The sequence below is a fragment of the Bidens hawaiensis genome, unplaced genomic scaffold (assembly GCF_021521415.1).
Source record: "Bidens hawaiensis isolate Kalapana, Puna unplaced genomic scaffold, B.hawaiensis_p1.1 tig00009693_1, whole genome shotgun sequence".
Classification (NCBI taxonomy): Eukaryota; Viridiplantae; Streptophyta; class Magnoliopsida; order Asterales; family Asteraceae; genus Bidens; species Bidens hawaiensis.
The window spans coordinates 17,590-39,980 of NW_027491727.1; the positions used below are offsets into that span (position 1 = coordinate 17,590).

Consider the following 22,391-nt stretch of genomic DNA (forward strand, 5'->3'; position numbering starts at 1 on the left):
TTTTAATGAAACCGGAATGAAATATAAGAATTTTGGTTTTTTTACTTTTTTAAACTTTTCGGTTTTTTTGTTTTATAATTTTTTTAAAAGGTTTTTTTAGTGGTCCAAAATGGTTCTTAAAGTTCTTAATTTGCCAATGGTTTTTTTAGGATCCTTACCCTATATATATATATATTATTGTATATGTGTCTCGTGAGCGCTAATTATTGCATGTAAGGAAAGTGATGCCTCTGCCATCACGTGAAATATTCAAGCCGGCGGACCCAGGAAAATCAACCCATATGGTAGGAAGATTCATTTTTGGTTGGTTGGGTTTAGGTTTTGCATCATTCGATTTTTCAAACAATAATGATTTTGAAGAAAATAATAAAATATACTAGTAAAATCGAGTATAAATCAAACGTAAATTAGGGGTAAAATCTATATTATAATTATACTATGGTATTGCCCTTAGCAGTAGGAGTCAACTAAAGTTGGTATAATTATTGGTCCATTTGTAAGTATTAGTTAGAGTAAAATGTCATTTTCGTCCTTATGGTTTGGTAAATAATACGAATATAGTCTAAAAAATTTATTTTTTGCATATGGACCATCCACGTTTTTCAATTATTGTCAATTACATCCAAATCACTAACCCCGTTAAATTGAATCGTTAAGTCAGGGGTAGACATGTCTTTTCACTCTTTCTTTTGTTATATGAGTAAAGTGCCAAAATTGTCTCTGAGGTTTGGTCATATTTGCGATTTTCGTTCAAAAATATTTTTTTTTGCAATTAAATCCTAGATTTTTGCCAATCGTTGACAATTTCGTCCAAATTGTTAACTCAGTTTAAATTCAATGTTAACTCATTGATGTTACTGTCATTTTACATGTTTGTTTACATTATTATTATTACACTGAGCTAAACCTTTTATATGACTAAAAATAAAGAAGAATAAACAAACGGATACTATATTGGATCCAAGCATAGAAATAGTGAGATGTGATATATGTCATCGAACAAACACATAATAATAATAATAATAATAATAATAATAATGTAAATAAACATGTAAAAGGACAGTTACACCCCTGAGTTAACGTTGAATTTAGACCGAGTTAACAATTTGGACGAAATTGTCAATGGTTGGGAAAAATCTAGGATCTAATTGCGAAAAAAAATATTTTTGGACGAAATTCGCAAATGTGACCAAACCTCAAGGACAATTTTGGCACTTTACTCAAATAACAAAGAAAGAGTGAAAAGACATGTCTATCCCTGACTTAACGATTAAAATTAACAGGGTTAGCGATTTGGATGTAAATGATAAGAATTGAGAAAAGTGGATGGTCTATATGTAAAAAATAAACTTTTTGGACTAAATTCGTATTATTTGTCAAACCACAAGGATGAAAAGACAATTTACTCTATTAGTTATTATTATTGGTCAATAAGCCATAGTTTGAGCATTAAAAACACTTTTTTTTTTCAGGAAAAAAAAGTGTTTACAAACGCGTCGGGAGAAAATATGATATTATAGAATACCTTTTAAGGTTAAAATAGGCTGCTTTTATGGCAAATTCTAACCATTTGCAGTCGAATTGAAACTAATAAATTAATAACAAGGACCTAGTAGTCTAATTATATGATGCTTGTCTCTAAAATGGTGTGGGTTTAATTCCTCGTAAGTGCAAGATTAGGTATTAAAACATTTACATCTCATTTCATGTTCAAATTTTTAATGGTTTAACTAAAAATCCTATTTCCTAAATTTATTTATCATTTTTCAAAAGCCTTTCATATCTTATTCCTTATCCTATCTATATAATATTTTGTATTATTTATTCATTTATAACTTAACTAATATGCTTATGTGTAATCATGCAATTCATTGATTGAATTTGAGTGATGAATAGTGAATCAAAAATACAGTGATTCACCTGAGTTTTTCCTAAACATAATATTGTTCTTAAATCTTTAGTTTAGTAATTTTGAACTCTTCCTCTTAAACTAAATATAGTTTACGAAGGTCTTCACTTCATCAATATATCATGTTACATATCCTGCATTAGCATCCTCTCCTCGATCCATCATTCTTTCATCACCTTTGTCACTTCGTCCATAGTTCTAGCTTGAGTTAGATTTCGTTTACTTTTGTTGTCTTCGTCGTTGTATTCATCTTCATATCTGTGGCATTCCTTTCCATTTCTGTGCGTTCTGCATTAACCTCCTGCATTGTTTTATCCATGCACCAAAATTTGTTCCTGCAAATACTAAATTAGTTTGATTATTTGCATCCACTCTTTTGTTTTCTGTACTGGTTTTATTAAAAACTCATTTCAACATTCATTTCTTCTATGCCGCCAACTGTCGTTTCATCCTCCACTGAAGAAACACTAAGTGACTCGGTGCAGATTATAGATAATCTGGGGGTTAAGTAATGTTTCCCACGAGAATGAGGTCCAACAGAGACGGTTGTTCTTCAGGGGACCTGCAAAACAAACACCGTAAGCTCGTCACTGAGAAGGGGGGGGGTTCCTCCTTGTGACCACCCTCCGGCGTGAGAATCAGACTAGGTTGCTCTGAATATAAGTGTATATTGAGAGATTGCTAGATAACAGGATAGCAGATGGATCTTACCATTCCAAGATGTTGGAGTATTTATAGCCGAAGGTAGGTTTCCTAGAAGGTACAGCCGGCTGAATAGTATTCCTGTTCTACCAACAGTGGACTATGCACAGGCCATACTGGTTGGTGGATAGGTTACGGCCAACAGTAACTATGTCGGCTGCACTATTCCTCCAACTGTAGATTATGCACGTCCTACCTACTGTGGATTATACGCAGGCCATGCTGGTTGGTAAATAGGTTACGGCCAACAGTAACACTATTTCACCAACTGTAGGCTGCGCACGCCCTGCAGTAAGGGTTGGTGAGTAGGCAGCGGCTAATAGTGACAAACAGTACTAGAGGGTGCTCCTCCTCGTACTGTTGTCGGTGAGCTGTCACCCTGTGATTGGCTCATGGGCTGTTCTGATCAGATTGTCTGTCCTATCCATACCTTGGTAGGTATAGTACAGATCTTTCAGAATCATACGGACTGGCTCACTTTGGCGGGATTGTTCCCGCCTTGCTCATTCCTTCATGTGACTACTGAAGTATCTATTGTCTTGTGCGTGTAGCCCTGCTGTCTGCGGGTAGCCTTCCCTGATGGCTTGTATCCGCAACTGCGGGAACAGGCGGGGTACTTCACCATTGGGAGGCTTTCCCTGCGTGTACAGCTTGCGTACTGCGCGTAAGGTTCTATGAGCATGGTGGGTCCTGCGGAAGCAGATGGCCTTTGCGCAGACGTCCCTGTTCAAGGTGAGTCTTGCGGGACCAACTGGGCTCTGCTGGGACCTACCTCTTCAAGTCCCCCCAGTCCAATGTTCTTCTCATGAATGTTTAATAAAGTGAGGTGAACTTTTGGACTTTGAGCAAGGGGTTTTGAAAAGGGTTTTTAGTTTTGAGGTTCTCCGTGGGGATTCTTCCCGCGGGTTTCCTAATGTCACTTTGCAAAAATTCCCGATTTTTTTGCTTGGTCTTTGGGTATGATGCGGGTAGGTATGTAACCTTCTCGCAAGGCAGGAGCGTTGAGTCTTACTTGTATATAGTCTCCATGAGGTTCTGGTGGTTTTCAACATAGTGATCAATTATGCTAAGACCACCAATTCCATTATGGAGTTTCAAACAATATAATTCTCGACGTTCCCGTTATGCGGGGATGTTATTCCTCTATCCGCAAGCATTGCCTAGAAGATCCTTCTTGGTTTCAATTCTCTACGGGTGCTAGGTATGTGAAGGGTTTTGCCTTAACACTGTACCCGCACCTGTCTTATAGTTACTTGATTGCCAAGGTATTCTTGGCTTCAATTCTCTGCGGGTGCTAGGTATGTGAAGGGTTTTGCCTTAACACTGTACCCGCATCCGGCTTATGGTTACTTGGTTGCCAAGATTTTCTTGGTTTCAATTCCCTGCAGGTGCTAGGTATGTGAAGGGTTTTGCCTTAACACTGTACCTGCATCCGTCTTACGGTTACTTGTTTGCCAAGGTAAGGGGTGTTTTCCCGCTCACTTTTGAATCTTTTTTGAATTTTGAATTTCAAAATTCGAAGAGTTGGTAGAAAGATAGGAACAGTCCAAACGTCTGAAACGTCGTGCGACGGTTTCTTCTGACTGTGTCAGGACGTGCAGGAAGTTATGGTGACGTGACATTATATGGTCATTCCAGTCTCTTTTTCAGGCGCGTGGGCGCGATTTTTCGGGCGCGTGGCCGCGAAATTTCTGGCACACGTCCTGTCAACAGCTGTTGCCAGCCTGTTTTTTGCCACGTGTCATAGTTTCATTGCACCTTCGATTTCTCTCTCCTCCGCATTAAATTCATCGCATTAATTGCGATTAGTATATAAAGGGGGAGAGGGCTGTTTGCAATCCACACTTTCACCCTTCTCTTCTTCTTCTTTAGCGATTTCCGGCAAATACTCCCCTTTTCAGGCTAGCATTTTCCCGAAATCGCTTTCTTTTTTCTGCACAATGTCTTCTCGTGATCTTGAGTCTTCGGCCGATGACAAGAGTACTGCTGGTGAGTGCCAGTGTGCTCTGCCCGGCGATCAGTACCGGTACATTGTTAGGAAGTTCATGCTCGATCCTTTCGAGCCTGAGTTTCCTGAACCCCATCAGACCGTGTACGATGCCCCCAGAGGCAAGATCGGGGTTTATGCAGCATTCTTTGTCTATGGGAATCTTAGGTTCCCGTTGACAAAGTTTGTTTACCGTGTCCTTGAGAGGCACGGTGTTCATCTGACCGAGTTGCACCCTATGGCGATCGCCAAGATTCGCCATTTCGAGTGGGTGTGCCGGATTTTGGGCTTCGAGCCCCATGTTGACCGCCTGATGACCTTCTACACTTGGAGGTGCATCCAGGGGTGGTATACACTGACAACCCGTATCAAGGGTTTGAAGATTTGTGCAACCGAGCGCAGTCTCCGTTCGTGGAAGCAGGAATTCTTCTACATTTCTGCCCGTGTCATCCCCATCGCCATGAAGTTTAAAAATGGCCAAGCAATTCCGAGCCTTCACGCCACCAATTACCAGGAGGCGGAATGGTTCTCGAGGATATCCCGGGTCCAATCTCCGGTTTTCCGGTTTCCGGAGTCCGGGATGGTGATGTTGGGGATGAGCCGAGTGTGGAAAGAGGCTGACGCGCAAAAGGTTCCGATCGTCCTCGAATACGGTTCGAACTCTATCCCTTACGGTATGCTCCGTTTCTTTTTGCTTATACGAGTTTATCTTCTAACTGTTTATTTTCTTTCAGAGGGGAACAACTTGGAGTCGCTCCTGTACCCGCGGGAAGCTGACGGTCCCGCGCGGATGGGTACTCGTGCTCTAGACGAGAACGAGTTGCCCATCCTTGAACAAATGGCGGATCGGTTTGTGGAGGTCTATCCGCCGGGCCAAGAGATCCTGAGCCACCGGCGGCCAGGTAAGGCGATATTCTATCCTGAACCCCTCAATGCTGTACCCGCTGCTGGAATTCCTTACATCCTGTCTTCTTCTGAGGAATCCGCAGATGGTCCTCCGCTAGTGCGGAAGAAGAAGGCTGCTGGCGGGAAAGGGAAGGAGAAGGTGGCCTCCACAGCTGATCCGGTGCTTCTATCTGACACCGAGTCAGATAATGAAGAGGTGGCGGGGAACCCCGGTGGTGAGAAGACCACTGCTCCGGAGGCTACGACTGTTACCTCCGGAGAACCGACGACAACGGTGACCGGCATCAAGAGACCGGCTCCATCGGGTTCATCCCCGCCCGTCCGTACGTTCAGGCTCAAGAAAACCCGTAAGTATAAACATTCTTTATAGATTTATCATACTTCATAAATGTATTGCTAATACACTTGTCTTCTTTCTGCAGGCGTGGATGTTGACGCATTCCAGGGTGGAGCGCAGGGGAGTACCTCTCCGCCAATGACGGTAGGCTCGGTCAGCCTACCTGAGGCGTCGACCCAGGCACCTTCGCCTGCTTCCGCTGGTCCAGTTGCTCAATCCTTTGAGCCAACTGTTCCAGCAGAGATGACGTCACCGCCGGCGGTGAGTGCAATTTTTACAGCATCGTTCACCGAGCCGGCGGTTACTGTTGCTGCTGACTCTTCGGCAGCGTCCGCGGCGGACACCATGCCTCCGCCATCGACTGCGGCAGAAACCATGCCGCCTCCGCCATCGGCCTCGACGGCTGGACCTTCAGGTACGCGCGGGGCTTCTCGCCGATCTTTGTTACCTTCCCATCTGCCTGACCTTTTGGATGGATTTCCCTTAGGTTCAGGTGATGGGTTCGGTGGCTATCGGCCTGTGATCGACCCTACAGGTGCGTAGGGTTCTTTTGTCCTTTATGTAATTTTTATCATCTTTTCCTAACTGCTTTGTTTCTTTTGCAGTGTCGGATTCCAATGAAGTGTATGTTCCAAGATGGAACATACGCCGAGGAACAACCCTTCGCACACCTGTGGAGTGCGTGGACTGGGCTCGCCACGCTGCTCCCCATGGTGCGTTGGGGGAAGCCATGGTTAGCTACCAGGAGGGTAGGCTAACCAACGAGCTTCGGGTTCTCCTGGCCCGGATGCAGCCACGCGTCGAGCTGCTTTGTCGTGAAAACGACAAGTTGAAAGCAGCTCGCGTTAAAGAAGTATCTCAGGCGCGTGCTCTCCGGGAGGAGAACCAAAAACTGACCGCAGTATCTGCGGAGAAGGAGAAGGCCTTCAAGGCCCTCGAGGTTGAGGTTCAAGCGCGACTCGAGGCCCGCTCCAAGGCTGCCCAAGCTGTTAACGAACAGCTTCGGCTAGCTAAGGAGACTGCGAGGAACGCGACCGAGAGGGCCACCAAGGCTGAAGCTGTTGCTGAGCCTCTCCGCCTGGAGAATGAAGAACTTAAAGCTAAGTTAGAGGCTCTTCAACAGGCTCATGATGCCTTGGCTATGGAGGATGCGAAGAAGCTTCAAGAGATCCTGGACCAGAGGGGTGTGCTTGCGCACACCGAGCGGAAGCTTAAGGGCGTTGAAGAGGCCGCTGCAAAGGATGTGCTTCTCGCCAATCTTAATAAGAACGAAGCTGAACGCGCCTGCACCCAAACTCTGGCTGCCAAGGAATGGCTTCTTCGAGAAGCGTTGCCTCAGGTATTTTAGCTTTATGTCGTCACGCTTTCCTTTGTTGAATAGAAGTTCTTATACTTGTACATTTTTTGTAGGTTGTGCATCGGGTCTTTTCAGAGACATCTTACGACGATGCTATGAGCGCAGCCCTCAACGCTTCTCATGAGGATGGGGAACGGACCGGCTTCCTGCTTGGTCTAGGGTTTGCTGAGAAAGGCGTCCCGCCTTCCAACTTCCCTTTGTATAACGCGGATACCGAAACTATTTATGACCAAGCAGTGAACCAGTATGCTGCCTTCCCGCATCCGGTGGTGGAGAAGGTAAATGAAATTGCTGCTGCTGATGATGGGCTTGCTGTCCTTAGAGCTTTCCTTGAACCGTCACCCTCTGCTGATGGTGCGGGTCCAAGTGGGAGTGGTCCTGAAGCATGATCCAAAAGATCCCTTTCCGCCACTAGCGTAGATATTTGCTCTTGTACTTCTTTTGTATGCGGGTATATACCCAGCAATGTTTGTAATATTCAACTTGATGAAATAAAGAATGTGTTTGTCCTTTTCTTTGTTTATTTTACGCATGTTTACACTTAGCAATTTCTTTAGTACTTAGATAAGTTAACTTTTTGACATGGTAAATTATAAGTTTATTTTTGCTTCCTCTTTCATGATTGTGCGGGTAGGACCGTCACTTGCACTTAGTAGGATGGCTAAACTTACATTTATCCTGCGTGGAAGTTTTCCTTATCTTTTCCTTGAAATTTTCTAAGTGTTCAGAATAAGTTAACCTTTGAACGTGGTAGATGATAGGTTGAAGTTTTGCTTCCTTGTTTGTGATTGTGCGGGTAAGACCGTCACTTGCACTTACAAGGATGGCTAAACTTTACTTACATCTGACCTGCGTGTAGGTTTTCCTTAGAACTTTTTAACATTTTTAGCGTTGTGTTTATGCGGGTTTTGCCGCCTTCCACACGCAATTACTTACTTCTTCACGCATTGGTGCGGTGAATACCGGCACATGGGAAGTTCATAAGTTAAAGGTTAGGCTATCAACACATTGTGTAAGGAGAATCATTTCCATTAGAAGTGGCTCTAGGCCTTTTCTTTACAAGTTTGGAATTGATCTACATATAACATTTGCGTAATTGAGCTCCATTCCATGTTCTTGGGATAGGAGTGCCATCGAGCCTTTCAAGCCGGTATGCGCCTTTTCCCAGGACTTCTTTGATCATGTATGGCCCTTCCCAGACCGGGGCCAGCTTTCCTGGGCGCTCTTGGTTTGAAGCCTCGTTGTTACGCAGTATGTAGTCTCCTTCATTGAAGTTGCAGAGTTTTACCCGCGTGTTGTAGTACTTTTGCATTTGTCGTTTGTAATTTTCTTCACGCACTGCGGCTAAGTCTCTGCGTTCCTCGGTTAGCATAAGGTCTAACCGTCTTTCCGCATCATTGTCTTCTGGCTGGATCAAGACCCTTGGTGAGGGTAAACCAATTTCGACTGGGATCATGGCTTCAGTGCCATAAGTGAGACTGAACGGGGTTTCCCCCGTACTGGCCTTTTTCAGCGTTCTGTTTGCCCAAAGGACGTGCGGGAGCTCGTCCACCCAGCCGGATCTGTGTTTCAAGAGTCTTTTCTTTATGCCATCGACGATGCTCTTGTTTGCTCTTTCCACCTCACCATTACCTTGCGGGTGTGCCACTGAGGTAAAGGTGTGGGTGATTTGAAGTTCTTTCAGCCACTGCTGTAGCTTCTTGTCAGCAAAGTTGGTGCCGTTATCGCTCACCAGATTCTGTGGAAGTCCAAAACGACAGATAATAAATTCCCAAATAAATTTTTTGATATGTTTTGCGGTTGTTTGGGCTAAAGGTTTTGCTTCTATCCACTTGGTGAAGTAATCGATGGCTACCACTAGGAACTGAACATTTCCTGCTGCTGTGGGAAATGGGCCTGTCACATCGATGGCCCACTTCTGAAATGGCCACGAAGAAGTGACTGGAACAAGTTCGTTCTTCGGGCGATGCGTGTTGGGTGCGTAAAGCTGGCAAGACCTGCATTTTCTAGTGTATGCCAGTGCATCCATATGCATCCCCGGCCAAAAGTATCCCGCATTGTTCAGCTAAGCCACAACAGCGCGGGGACCTGCGTGAACTCCACAGATGCCCTCGTGTACTTCCCTTAAGAGGTAGTCAGCATCTTGGTTGTTCACGCATCTTAAAAGTGGGCCAAGAAAGTTACGTCTGTAAAGGTTGTCATTGATGAGTTGATAATTCAGTGCTTTACAGCGTAGTTTTCTTGCCTGTGTTTTTGATTCTGGTAGTGTTCCTGCTGCAAGGTAATTTATTATTGGTGTCAACCACGTTTCTGTACCGGTTTGGATGACACAAATTTCCTTGTGCGGGACTGATGGTGCTTCGAGGAGTTCAATGCGGATGTCCTTTCCCAAGTGGGTAAAGGCTAGTGATGCAAGCTTGCTTAACGCATCCGCAGATTTGTTTTCGCTGCGCTTGACATGTATGACTTTACAATCATTAAAATCACGCATAAGGGTTTTTGCCTGGGTGAGGTACAGGGCCATTGTGTCGTTCACAGCCGTGTACGTCCCATTTATTTGGTTAGCCACCAGCATGGAATCCACGTGGGCTTCCAAGTTTTTCACTCCCATTTTACGCGCAATTCTCAATCCGGCCAAGAATGCTTCGTATTCGGCTTCATTATTCGTACTTGGGAAATCTAACCGAATAGCGTAAGTATATTCTTGGCCCGCTGGGTTGGTTAATTTTAACCCTGCGCCTGAACCCTCGTTGTTGGCTGCTCCATCAGTGTAGAGTCGCCAGATATCGTTGATGTCTTGTGCTGGGGAGGGTTGAGCCTCCTCCTGGCACTCTTTCTCCCGCGTAGCGGGGACTTCTGCAATAAAATCGGCCAGGACCTGGCCTTTTATGGCTGGTCTTGGCTTGTACTTAATTGCATATTCTCCCAATTCAATTGCCCATTTGGCTAGACGTCCCGATAATTCGGGTTTGCCTAGAACGTTTGAGAGTTTGAAGTTGGTGAGAATGGTGATTGGGTGGCCCTGGAAATATCGTCTTAACCTGCGTGAAGCGTGTATAAGTGCTAAGACTAATTTTTCGAGGGTAGAGTACCGGGTTTCTACGTCTGTTAGTACACGGCTAACATAATAGATTGGCATCTGGATGCCCTTTCGTTCTGTTAGCAGTACTGCCCCGGTTGCTCTATCTGTTGCGGAAAGGTATAGGATTAACTCCTCTCCCGCTTGTGGTGCTGTAAGTGTTGGGAGTTCGATCAGGCGTGACCGAATCTCCTGAAAAGCTGCTTCCGCTTCTGGTGTCCAGCGGAAGTGCGTTTTCTTTAAGCAGTTTCTTAATGTTGACACGAAAGGAAACGACTTATCTGCATGGTTTGCCAAAAATCGATTAAGTGCGACTAGTCGTCCATTCAGTGTCTGAGCCTGTTTGATGGTGGTAGGTGATTCCATTTTAACAATGGCTTCGACCTTTTCAGGGTTCGCTCTGAAGCCATCTTTAGTAACAATGACTCCCAAGAACTTCCATTCTTCCATCCCAAATGAACACTTGCTCGGGTTGAGCTTCATGTTTATCTTTCTGAGCGTGTTGAAAGTTTCTTCAATGTCTTTCAACATCGCTCCTGGCTCGGGGCTTTTGATGACCAAATCATCCATATAGACTTCCAAGTTTCTCCCGATTTGGGCATGAAACTCTTTGTCCATCAGGCGTTGGTACGTGGACCCTGCATTCTTAAGTCCGAAGGGCATCATTTTATAACAAAATGTACCATCGGGCGTCCGAAACGCGGTTTTGTCCTGGTCATCTACGGCCATGTGGATTTGATGGTACCCCTTATACGCATCCAAGAAGCATTTAAGGCGAATGGTGCCAACGAATCCACCTTAAGATCAATTTCTGGTAACGGATAACAATCTTTGGGGCATGCTTTGTTCAAATCTTTGAAATCTATGCACATGCGCCATTGTTTGTCATTCTTCGGTACCATTACGGGATTTGCAACCCATGTTTGATATCTACTAACGCGTATGATGCCTGCGTCAAGGAGTTCCTTGACTTGGGTTCTACACGCGTTAGTTTGTTCAGGCCCCATTACTCTGCGCTTTTGTACGACTGGCGTAACAGCCGGATCGCACTTGAGCTTATGCTCCGCCTTACTTCGGGGTACACCAGTCATGTCAGCTGGTGTCCACGCAAAGATGTCAGCGTTTTTCTGCAGTAGGCGTTTGAGTAAGGTGCGGGTGGGATCAACGATTGTTGGTCCAATGGTAACGGCCTGGTCGGGGTATTTGCCATTGAAGGCCCATTTTTCCGGTTCGGTGATGGTTGGTTTGGCCATTTTTGGTTTGGGTTTAGATGAGACAGATGCGATGCATACCTGGGGAATGCCAGTGATCATCGCTACACCCTCAGCTGTTGGCCATCCCATCATGCCGTGGACTGAAGATACCACGGCGTTGAATCTTGCCATCCCGTCTCTTCCGAATAGGATGTCGTACGTGTGGTGTGGCTTTCTCATCACGACAAAATCCACGTCCTCTGTGCGTGAATGATTCCCATCGGTAAGAGTAACGGGGAAAGATAGGATACCCAGGGGGGTTTCTGTGCTGCCATCAAACCCTTCTATTGAAGCGTAGACCGTTTCCAAGCGTTCTTTGTCTTCATCATCCAGCTTGTCAAAGAACTGCCTGTACATCACCGTCGACGAAGCGCCGTTGTCAACAAGAGTGCGGGAAGTGATGTAATGCCCCAGCTGGCTTTTGATGACGATGGGGCCTTCTTTGCTGGGGCCTCCTGGCACTCGCGGGAAGCGCACCTCAGCTTCCTTCCACGCGCATGGTTCTGTCGCTCGTCTTTTTCTTCCTGCGACTTTGCCATGAACCATGTTGATGCTGATGTCGACGGGCTTTCGTCCGTTACCTCTGTACCGGTTGTCATTTCTTCCTCCCTTCCTGATTGATGCCACGAGATGTGCAAGTCTTCCATCCTTCACAAATGTCTCAACAATATCCTTCAGGGATGTGCACTCTTCAGTACCATGACCCTTTGTCCCGTGGAAATCACAGGATTTGCTTTGATCCGCATTAGGTTTCTGCCGGATCAATGGGGCTTTTGGCCATGGCAATTTTTCCGTGGCAAATATCTCCGTGACGCTCTTGGTGAGTGGCGTCCACCGGTGTTTTCGGTTTGAAGGGTGTGTGTTGTCCCTTCCGCCAACAAGAGAGCGAGAGCTGGATGAGGTGTCAAAGTTTACCCTTGACTGCCAAATACCTAGCCGCCTCTTTTTGTTCTGCCGGGCGGTCCTAACGTTGTTCTCCCTTGTCCTCTGCGTGTAGAGGTGAGTACTCTGGGGAAGATCTCTTCCCAGCTGCTTCTCTGTCTCGGCAAAGCGCTTGGCTGCCGTCATGATGGCATCCCATGTGGATGGCATGCCGTCCTTACCCGTTAATGTGCGGATAAGCTCTGGGTACTCGGCGCCCTGGATGAAAGCGGCGCGAACGAGATCTTCACTTACGTTGCCCAGACTCAGTTTCTTGGAGTTGAAGCGGGTGATGAAGTCTAGTAAAGATTCATCCTCCTCTCTCACGCAGTTAAGGATCGTCCACTGCTCTTCAGTATACTTCCTCTGCTGGCTGAAGTGCTGGCTGAACTTATTCTGAAAGTCCGCCCAGTCATATATGTGGTGGACCGGTAAACGATCGAACCATGCCCTGGCTGCTCCGACCAGAGTCATCTGGAACATGTAACACCACGTGGGCTCCGTCCAGTTACTGACGGTAGCCCCTGCAATGAACCTGTTCAAATGGTCGTCTGGGTCGGATAGACCATCATAAGTGCCAATGTTGGACATTTGTTTGGCACTTCTCGGGGCAATTGCTTCCGCAATGTCCCTTGCAAATTTTGACTTTCCTGCATTCGTAGCAGTTGGTCTGAAGGTTTTGGAGAAGTCACGCGGGTTTTCTATGCAAGCCTGGTTATCCAAGAAGGGATGGTTTAGCCTGTTAAGGAATAATTAGAGTTTAATAGTTTCCTTGTTTGTCAAATTTAGGTTACTTGATGAATAAATGGTTAGTGTTTGATAATATATATTATAATAGAATAGAGATAAGAAATCCATTTAACCAAGTGGGTTCAGACAAGTAAGGCAGAGTGTAGTGGGCGACACAAATTTGGGGCGATATGTGGCGAGAACCTCCCCCCCCCCCCTCCACGCAATAAGAGGGGCGACATGTATTCGTCGCCTTGGTTTGTTTTTAGTTTAATATTATTATATTAAATGTGTGTGCAATATATATATATATATATATATATATATATATATATGATGTGATGGGGCTACAAAACTGCTACACCCTAAAATGAAAATCACCCCTCTACTGACGTGACGTCACATGTCAAAAATTGTTTACATTTTGTAGCCATCCGCTACATATAGTCTAAGAAGATTCCATGCAAGTAGTCAGTATAGTGGATATAATAGTTTAATCTATTTCCTTCCTATATACTATGCTATGTATTGTAAAGTTTAATACTGAGTTAGTGAAAAAATTGTAGTCCTAAAGTCGAGCTCCTTCATTTAATTAATGGGGTTCTCACCTCAACGGTCTCGTTTACTCCCCTGTTTGTTAATCTGTTACTCAGTTTCTGTGATAACAATCCCTATCGTGCTCAAATCGGTCTCTCACAATTACAAATAAGGTTTCATTAAGAGATTTATTGTAATAAAGTTTTGAGTTATTTTCCTAATTATAGTAAAGTGAGGTTTCCTCCAAATATTGTTTGTTCATATGTTTGTTTTGAGTTCCTTATAACAATTCTATTCGTATACGAAAGACAGGAGATAAATTACACCTCCCCATTGTAGTGGTGTATGTTAATGATTTGTTTTTGGCCATGACGAGTTAGAGTATCATACTCGAGTTCAAAAGAGGTATGACGGTTGGGTTTGAATCTTCGATCTTGGAAAGTTAGCTTATTATCTTGGAACTGAAGTCACCCAAAGTGATTATGAGATAACGATTAGTCAAGAAGGATATGCACTAACAATCCTATTGGATTCCACTTTTAATACACGCAACCCATCCACGTACCAATGGAGTTTGGTTTAACATCCTCTTTTATACTAATTAAATAATTTACCTATTATTAGTTACCATGGTATACTTACTAGTTAATAGATTTGGAAGTTTTTTAGTTAATTGATTTAGAAGGTTTTTTTCCCTTACACCTTACAAGACGTTACAAATACTTACTAGAAGACCTATAAAAAAAATGGAAAAACAAGGATTTTTTGGGCTTTTAAATTATTTGGAGATAGCTTTACAACATATTTAGCAAGTAACATGAAAATTTCCATTAACTTTTTTTAGATCCTTTTTCTCATTTAATAATTGGTGATTTTATCGGTTACTTGTTTAGTAAATTGGTGATGCTTCACAAGTTAAACGAAAACAAGTGAAAGCCCGACCATTGTCGTACAAATATTTTTGTATTTTGCCTCTCGTATAAAAATTTTCTATATCGGCCTCTGCTTGTAGCAGTAACAAAAAATATTTACAAACATATTACTCAATTTTTTAGGCCTGCTCACTTACGGTTTCAAGCCGTTGCTATTCTGACGGTTTTGTGTTTTATAGAATACAAAAGATTTCTCGGTTAAGACATGAATTGTTATATAGTAGTTGACGATGTTGTGTGGCAGTAGAATCACCAATAACATGTAAGGTCAATAATTGGAATATGGCGAAACCCGTTAAATATATTATGGTCAAGAAATAAAGTATGCGAGAAATCTGGATACGAGACGAGAGCTTCGGTACACGCATTTAGCATCAACGGGGGAAAAGATCTTCTAGAATGTTTTTCTTGGTTATAAATAGGACTTTACAAGTCATATGTATGTTTATTTTCTAGTGTGTAAATCACCCACCCAAGGGGAGTCACCTTAGGGAGGATCGGTTCGTTTAATGTTATGAATCATTTATTACCGATTACGAAATCATTCAATATTATCTTTATATATTTGTTCAATTGTTTGTTTATACTGCACCCATTTCGATCGCTTATCAAGAACAAAATCTATTCGTTGTCGGATCCAGTTTCGGGACCTACAATTGGTATCAGAGCGGGTTTGAATCAACTTATTCAACTTCTTCTTGATATTCGGGTTCTAATTCCGCGATAACCTGACCGAGACGTTAGTTTGTTGAAGACCCGTTAAAGTTTTGAAAAAAAAGTTTGAAGATCTTGGAAATAAAGTTGGAAATAATCGCGCTAGAAGTTTCTTTTTGTAGATCCGGCGTTTCTGGACAGTTCTGCCATGCACCGAAATTCCGGCGAGCCGGATTCTTCTTCGGCGAAGATTCCAGAGATTGGAGATGTACATCAAACTCTGACATGAGTGTCGATTATCTCTGTTTGTTCAAGGAGGTCGGTATTCAGTTGAATAGTAAAAAAAACAATAAAAAACAACTCTATCGGCAGGTGTACGTTTTTTCGGCTCACGAATCCACCACAGCAACACCTCTTGGGCATCAAATCATCGTTCTCACCACCTCAGCAGTCAACATCACTGCCACCGACAGCCACCACACCTCAACTAATATCCCCACCATGTAAAACTGAAGAATCCTCCACGGTCTTCCAATCCCTCTCTCTGCCAACATCACAAAAGAAAAGGTGGCGGCAGCGGTAGCAGAACTAGGTGTCGGAACCTGATTAACTAAGTGCCGGAACCTGATTTCCGGCAGCCGGTAACCGATAATCGGTTTTCCAGCAGAGGCCACAAAGGGTGGCTGCGTTTTAACGGTGATGGCCGACCACCACTGCTCCTGGTGGTGGTGGTGATGGTGTTGAAGGTGGTCGGCGGCAGGTACGGTTTTCTGACGAATGACCAGTGGCCGGTAACTGTTGATGAAAATAGGTTTCCCGGCGACATGTCTTGATTTTTTGACGATTCTCTTGCAACGCCAGTGAACTTCCGTTTAGCCACAGATTGAAGATGGGTGACAGGCAAATTTGATATGGCGGCTAGGTAGGGTTGATGATAGATGGCAGTTCGGCATGATATGCCATGGTAGAATACGACGGCGGCGGCTACGGTGGCCGAAATACATTTTCCGGCGCGGTCATCGTCAAGAGGTTAGATGACGGTTGAAGATGTTTCATACTTTCATGTGTCATGTGTATGTTTGCTTTGTGCCCTAAATTTTTAAAGGAAAATAAGCTTGGACTGCTTGGGCCTAGTCTGTGTGTCTGTGTGTGGGCTGTTTTATCTAATCAAGAAGCAAGCTAGCATGCTACATTATAACTATGGGTTGCTGGAATATTTTTTTTGGCCTATTTGAAAGCGTTATTCTTGGACACTTGGTTAAAGTTTATAAAAGATAAAACACCGAGCCACATGTTTTCAAGATAATTTTGGGCCAAGAAATAATTGTATGTTCGGATTGACCAAGCTGAAGAAAATCAAAATTGAGCGGGTTTTCTCATTGTTTAACAGTGTTCAAAGCTTGTTATTTCTAAGGCGTTCGAGAAGTTGGATCCGAAAGGTGAACTTCGAACGAATTAATAAGCTTTGTCATTAGACCGTTTAATTCGGTAATTCGAAAACAATTTGTGGATATTCAAGCTCTTCTCAACCTATATTGCTTAAGATTTGAGAGAATGAATAAAGAAGCGGTAATTTCTTCATGAAAGAAATAGGTGGGTCATACCTTGAGGGGGTGAACTGAAACAAAGAGGTTTCGGTTTATTGGGTGGTTTGTGAAGATGTGAGACACGGTTTGACAAAGTTGATATTACAAGTCAATGGGGGGATTGTAAGGCCAATAATTAGTGACTTGCGATATTAATATGCGAAACCCGTTAAATATATTATGGTCAAGAAAATAAAGTAGGCGGTGATGTTCGGTTTATTTGTACATATATTAACGTGTTAACATAGTCGTTTTAATTGTTTAGTTTAGGAACTTTGGTACTTCATACGTGTTTATTGTGTTTCAGGTTACAGGTACTTAACGCGCTTAATTTGGACCTGTACGAGCACGGAATGAAGACCCAGGATGTCCTGCACGCTTACCGAGGCAGTTATTTGGAGTTGCTGAGTGAAGCCACCCATCGCGTAGCGCGATGGGTGTGGAAGACAGGGCATCGCGCTACGCGATGCCCTTCATTTATTGATATGTTGACTTTTGGTCCATCGCGTAGCGAGATGGACTAGAGGAGGGGACCATCGCGCTACGCGATGGTCCGCATAGACGGAAAAGTTAGGGTTTTGAGTTTATATTCGTTTTGACGACCCTAGACGTCATTATTCAGTTTCCAGAGCATTTTTGGAGGAGAATAGCTGTCCACCATCACTTCTATTCATCTCAAGGCCATCTACATGTTCTATAACATCATAACTGAAGACCGAGAGATGTCGAGACGTGGCTAGACCCTTCGAGTCATACCCGGGATGTATAGTTTGTAATCTTTCAGTTATTTTCTCATGTACTAGAACGATTGATTGTAATTATCTTGATGTTAATCTGTGAGTATTGATGTCTAGTATTATTGTGCACAACGTCAGTTTAGGTTTATATCGATCAGAACGATTAGTGTGCCAGTTGCTATGATAATTGCTTATAGGATTGTTTTGACCTGTTAATTGTGAGAAAGCATACGTTTGCCCTTAGTTGAGTCACACCGGCAGGGACCGTTTGATAACCAGTGCCGTGTGTTAGCGAGCGTGGATGCCTAAGGTTTAATCGGTTAGTCAGTCTGTACTTGACACAGGATAGTTTATCTGTTATGTGCATGAGTTTGCTATTAGTTTGCTTACTTGAATTACCGGGTGTGATTTGCTTTGTTTAATTGATTAAATACTTGATTAATTGTTTGTTTATTATAAAACCCAAATCAATTGCTAGTGTGATCAGCACTTTGTTAAGAGTTTACTTCATAATGTTAGGAATCGGTTGCACTTTACACTGACCACATACTCCTCGTGGTTCGACACCCTACTTACCCTGACTAGTTTAAGGTGATTAGGACACTGATTTATATTGTTTTTTACTAGATAGCGACATCCTAGCATCAGGCGGGAATCCGGATACGAGGCGAGAGCTTCGGTACGCGTTTAGCTTCAACGGGAGAAAAGATATTCTAGACAGGGGCGAGGGTTAGAAGGGACCGGGGGTGACCCCAGTCACTGCCGTTTTCTCCGTTAATAGGGTAAATTTCACGATTTTTCCCGAAAATTTTTATATGTATTAAGCGCGGTCACTGCCAATTTATTTTCCAAAAAGCTACCGGTTACCACCAATTTTTTTTTAAATATAATACCATATCGTTTGATTTTTTTTTATAAAACCTCACAGTTTTTATAAACAAAAGTTATAAAAATTGTAAGAAACTTAGTTTTTAATAACACTCAAATTTGGAGGGGCTTGTTGTAAATTTTTACATAACATAACTTAAAAAAAACGGGAATTCTTTCAAAACAATCGCCCTTCATACTGCTTCCCTTCTACCCTGCCTTCTGAGTTCTGAGTTCGCCACTGCCCCACTGTCGTTCGCCGGTCATCCACCGCCACCCCGCCATCCCCGCTCATCCACCACCTCAAGGTAATGGTCTATTTCCTCTACCTTTGTGTTGTTAAATCAAGCATTATAAAATTAGGGTTTGTAATTGTGAATTGGGGATTTGGGAAAATTAGTCAATTAAGCTTGTAATTAGTATTGTATGGTGAAATTGACTCTAACTTACCCTATTGATTCTTCTTAATTAGGTAAATCATGAAAAAGCAAGATACAATTTTTTCTTTCTTCTAAGGTACTCACCCTCCTCTCGGCTCTCGTATTATTATCATATTATGGATATTTTAGGTATTGTTTTTTTTAATTGTAAGAACAATCATTTTGAATGAATGAAAAAAAAATTAGATATACAGATGTCATATTGTTTGATCCGACCCGACACGGCCTGAACCACCTACACGAACCGAACCACCGACACGGCCCAAACCATCGACACGAACCGAATCGCTGACCCGAAAATTTTTGGGTCCGTGACTTCGGTCACCGCCATGGCAAAACCCAAGCTTCGCCACTGCTTCTAGAATGCTTTTATTTAGCTATAAATAGGACTTTACAAGTCATATGTATGTGTGTTTCTAGTGTGTATCACCCACCCAAGGGGAGCTCACCTTGGGTGGGATCGGTTCGCTTAACGTTATGAATCTTTTATTACCGGTTACAAAGTCGTTCAATATTATCTTTATATCTTTCTTCGATCGTTTGTTTATACCGCACCCGCCTTGATCGCTTATCAAAAACAAAATCCGTTCATTGTCGTATCTGGTTTCTGGACCTACATAACAAAGTGTGTTCGCGTCGAATATGTAGTTCTAAGATTTTGTGATAGTCTAAAGAACTTGGTAACCATATAGATCATCCTTCGTTTATTTATATGCATACAATACAACGGTTTTGAGTAACTACAAAATACAGTTACGACTATATATTACAACCAACAACCGCTAATCTATTGTATTACCTATTAACCTAAGTACAAATAATGCATAAATAATCTTGTTACAAGTATAAGTACAAATATAAAGAACTTTAAAACAAATGACAAGGTTATAACACTTGTCTAATAGACGACCACGCACGTGAATCATGAATTAAAAATGGAGCATACCGGACTAGGACGTTAATTCGCTAAAACTGCACCAACAACATCAGCGGCACCTCCGGCAGCTGCATCTGCAGCGGACCCTTGTTTCACATATGGGTTCTCCATTGCATCAACAATTGCCAAAAGCGCGACCACACATGCGTAGTCCATGTTAGCTTGAATTGTCATGGTGAATTTGCTCTTAGCGTACTTGGAAGTTTTTGGTTTATGCATCTACAAGAATTAGTCACTTTATTAATTAGCTAGGTTCGGTATGATCAGTTACTATATATCAAACTAAATAACAACTAAAAATACTACTTGGGCTATAGCTGTTGAAGAATCTCCCATATAAATAGTGCAGTTTCCTTTCGACCAGCTTCCTTTGATCCTCAAATCACAATCATTGTTGCTGCTCATTTTGTTTGCCAGCGTCACGCTAACATTGGTCTTGAACTGGATCACATGTTCGGTTTTTGCGCTAAATATTATATCCGAATCTGCTTTACTATCACCCCTAAATGCATTCCATCTACCATGCATAGTCAAATACTAGAAATAAAATATAGTCAATTTCAATGTGGACTTCAGCAGCAAAGTCAAATACTAGAAATAAAATATAGTCAATTCCACATAGGATCCACCGGGTTCACACAAACCCAATGATATTTAGAAATTCTGTAGAAATGAAAGAAAAAAATTCCAGTGAACCCATAAATATTTTAGAGTTGGTGTGATGGTAAATTTTTTGTCCATTAAGCTCCATTGCTTGAAAGGTCAATAGTTTCGATTTCTCCCTACCCCCCCCCCCCCCCAATTTGTTTTTTGATCGACCAACTAAACTTGTATTATATATGCATCGGTCACAAAGGATCAAATTTACAACCATCAAATCACCTAATTGTAATATATATAACTATAGTCTATATACCTACATTAATTACAAAACTCCTTCATTGCTCATTTCTCCCAGGTTAGTGCACACCTTTTTTACCGGTTCTTTAAATTAGTCAACTGTTTTGCATAAAAATTTTTAGAAATTTACTTGTATTTATTCCCATTTCATGCATTTAGCTTTCAGCTAATATTTTTTTATGTTTTGGGTCTCAACCAAAAGTTAGTATAAAAGTCTTGTTTTTGGGTCTCAAATATGTGATATATATTTGATACTTCACAATTCACATTTAAACTGAACCATTCCGTCACAATTTTATTTTGATTATTGCAAAAATCAGACCGGTCATCATATTTCAAAAATTAATTTGGTTAATCATCACTATAAATGCAGCGGTTCGGTTAACATTTGGTTATGGGACATCTTTAGCCATAACCAAAAATCCAACCTTGACCGTAATTGTTAGTTAATTCGGTTTGGTGGCTGTCCAGATATCAGTTAATTTTAGCCGTTCGCCCCGACTTGACCGGCCCGAAAATTATAACCTTTGGTCATGAAAATTTGAGAAACCAAAGAAATGTGAACCAGCTGATAAAAAACCATGGATCCATCACTGACAACCAGGATTTGAAACGTCGAAATTTAAAGTTACCTTTTTCCGTAGCATCAGGATGGGTTCGTCGTTAGCATCAAGTAGCACGCTCTGACGGTGGAAACTTGTGTCATATGGTTTTACTTTTAGTATGATACTATGGTTAATATCAGTTATAACAAGGTTTCTACAAGGATACTTATCGACTATGATTTCAAGTGGTTTTGGTACAATGAACTGAGGACCGACAACGGAAAATGGAGGAGATAAAGGTTCATCACTAGGTTGAGCCATCATCACAAACTAACACTAAGATTGTAGTTCTATGATTGCATATATATATATATATATATATATATTGTCAGGAAGCTGTGGTGAGACTTTTACTCTTTTAACATGATAGTTTACTTGAGCAATTAATACGTTACGTCCACATTTGGATATTGTATGGTCGCCAATTCTTATCTTCAACTTGATGCTACATCTCGAGTTGTATTCATGGTATATGTGTTTAGGGGGCTGATATTAAACTGATAAATAAAATATCATATTTAATTTGCCATCTGTCATCAAATTAAATATGAATGACCTTGTAATAAACAATTCTTATCAGTTTGGATATTGTATGGTCGCCAATTCTTATCTTCAACTTGATGCTACATCTCGAGTTGTATTCATGGTATATGTGTTTAGGAGGCTGATATTAAACTGATAAATAAAATATCATATTTAATTTGCCATTTGTCATCAAATTAAATATGAATGACCTTGTAATAAACAATTCTTATCAGTTTGGATATTGTATGGTCGCCAATTCCTATCTTCAACTTGATGCTACATCTCGAGTTGTATTCATGGTATATGTGTTTAGGGGGCTGATATTAAACTGATAAATAAAATATCATATTTAATTTGCCATCTGTCATCAAATTAAATATGAATGACCTTGTAATAAACAATTCTTATCAGTTTGGATATTGTATGGTCGCCAATTCTAATCTTCAACTTGATGCTACATCTCGAGTTGTATTCATGGTATATGTGTTTAG

At 42.2% G+C, this 22,391-nt stretch overlaps 1 protein-coding gene across 1 annotated transcript; it reads right to left on the minus strand.

Moving 5' to 3' along the window:
• Positions 1 to 19,891: 19,891 nt before the first annotated feature.
• On the minus strand, positions 19,892 to 21,639 carry LOC143533418 (protein LURP-one-related 10-like). Its single transcript, XM_077028215.1, has 3 exons — positions 21,403 to 21,639; positions 20,177 to 20,407; positions 19,892 to 20,089 (listed from the first exon to the last, which is right to left on the minus strand). The coding sequence occupies exons 1-3, from the start codon at positions 21,637 to 21,639 to the stop codon at positions 19,892 to 19,894; spliced, it is 666 nt and encodes a 221-aa protein (XP_076884330.1).
• Positions 21,640 to 22,391: the final 752 nt, after the last annotated feature.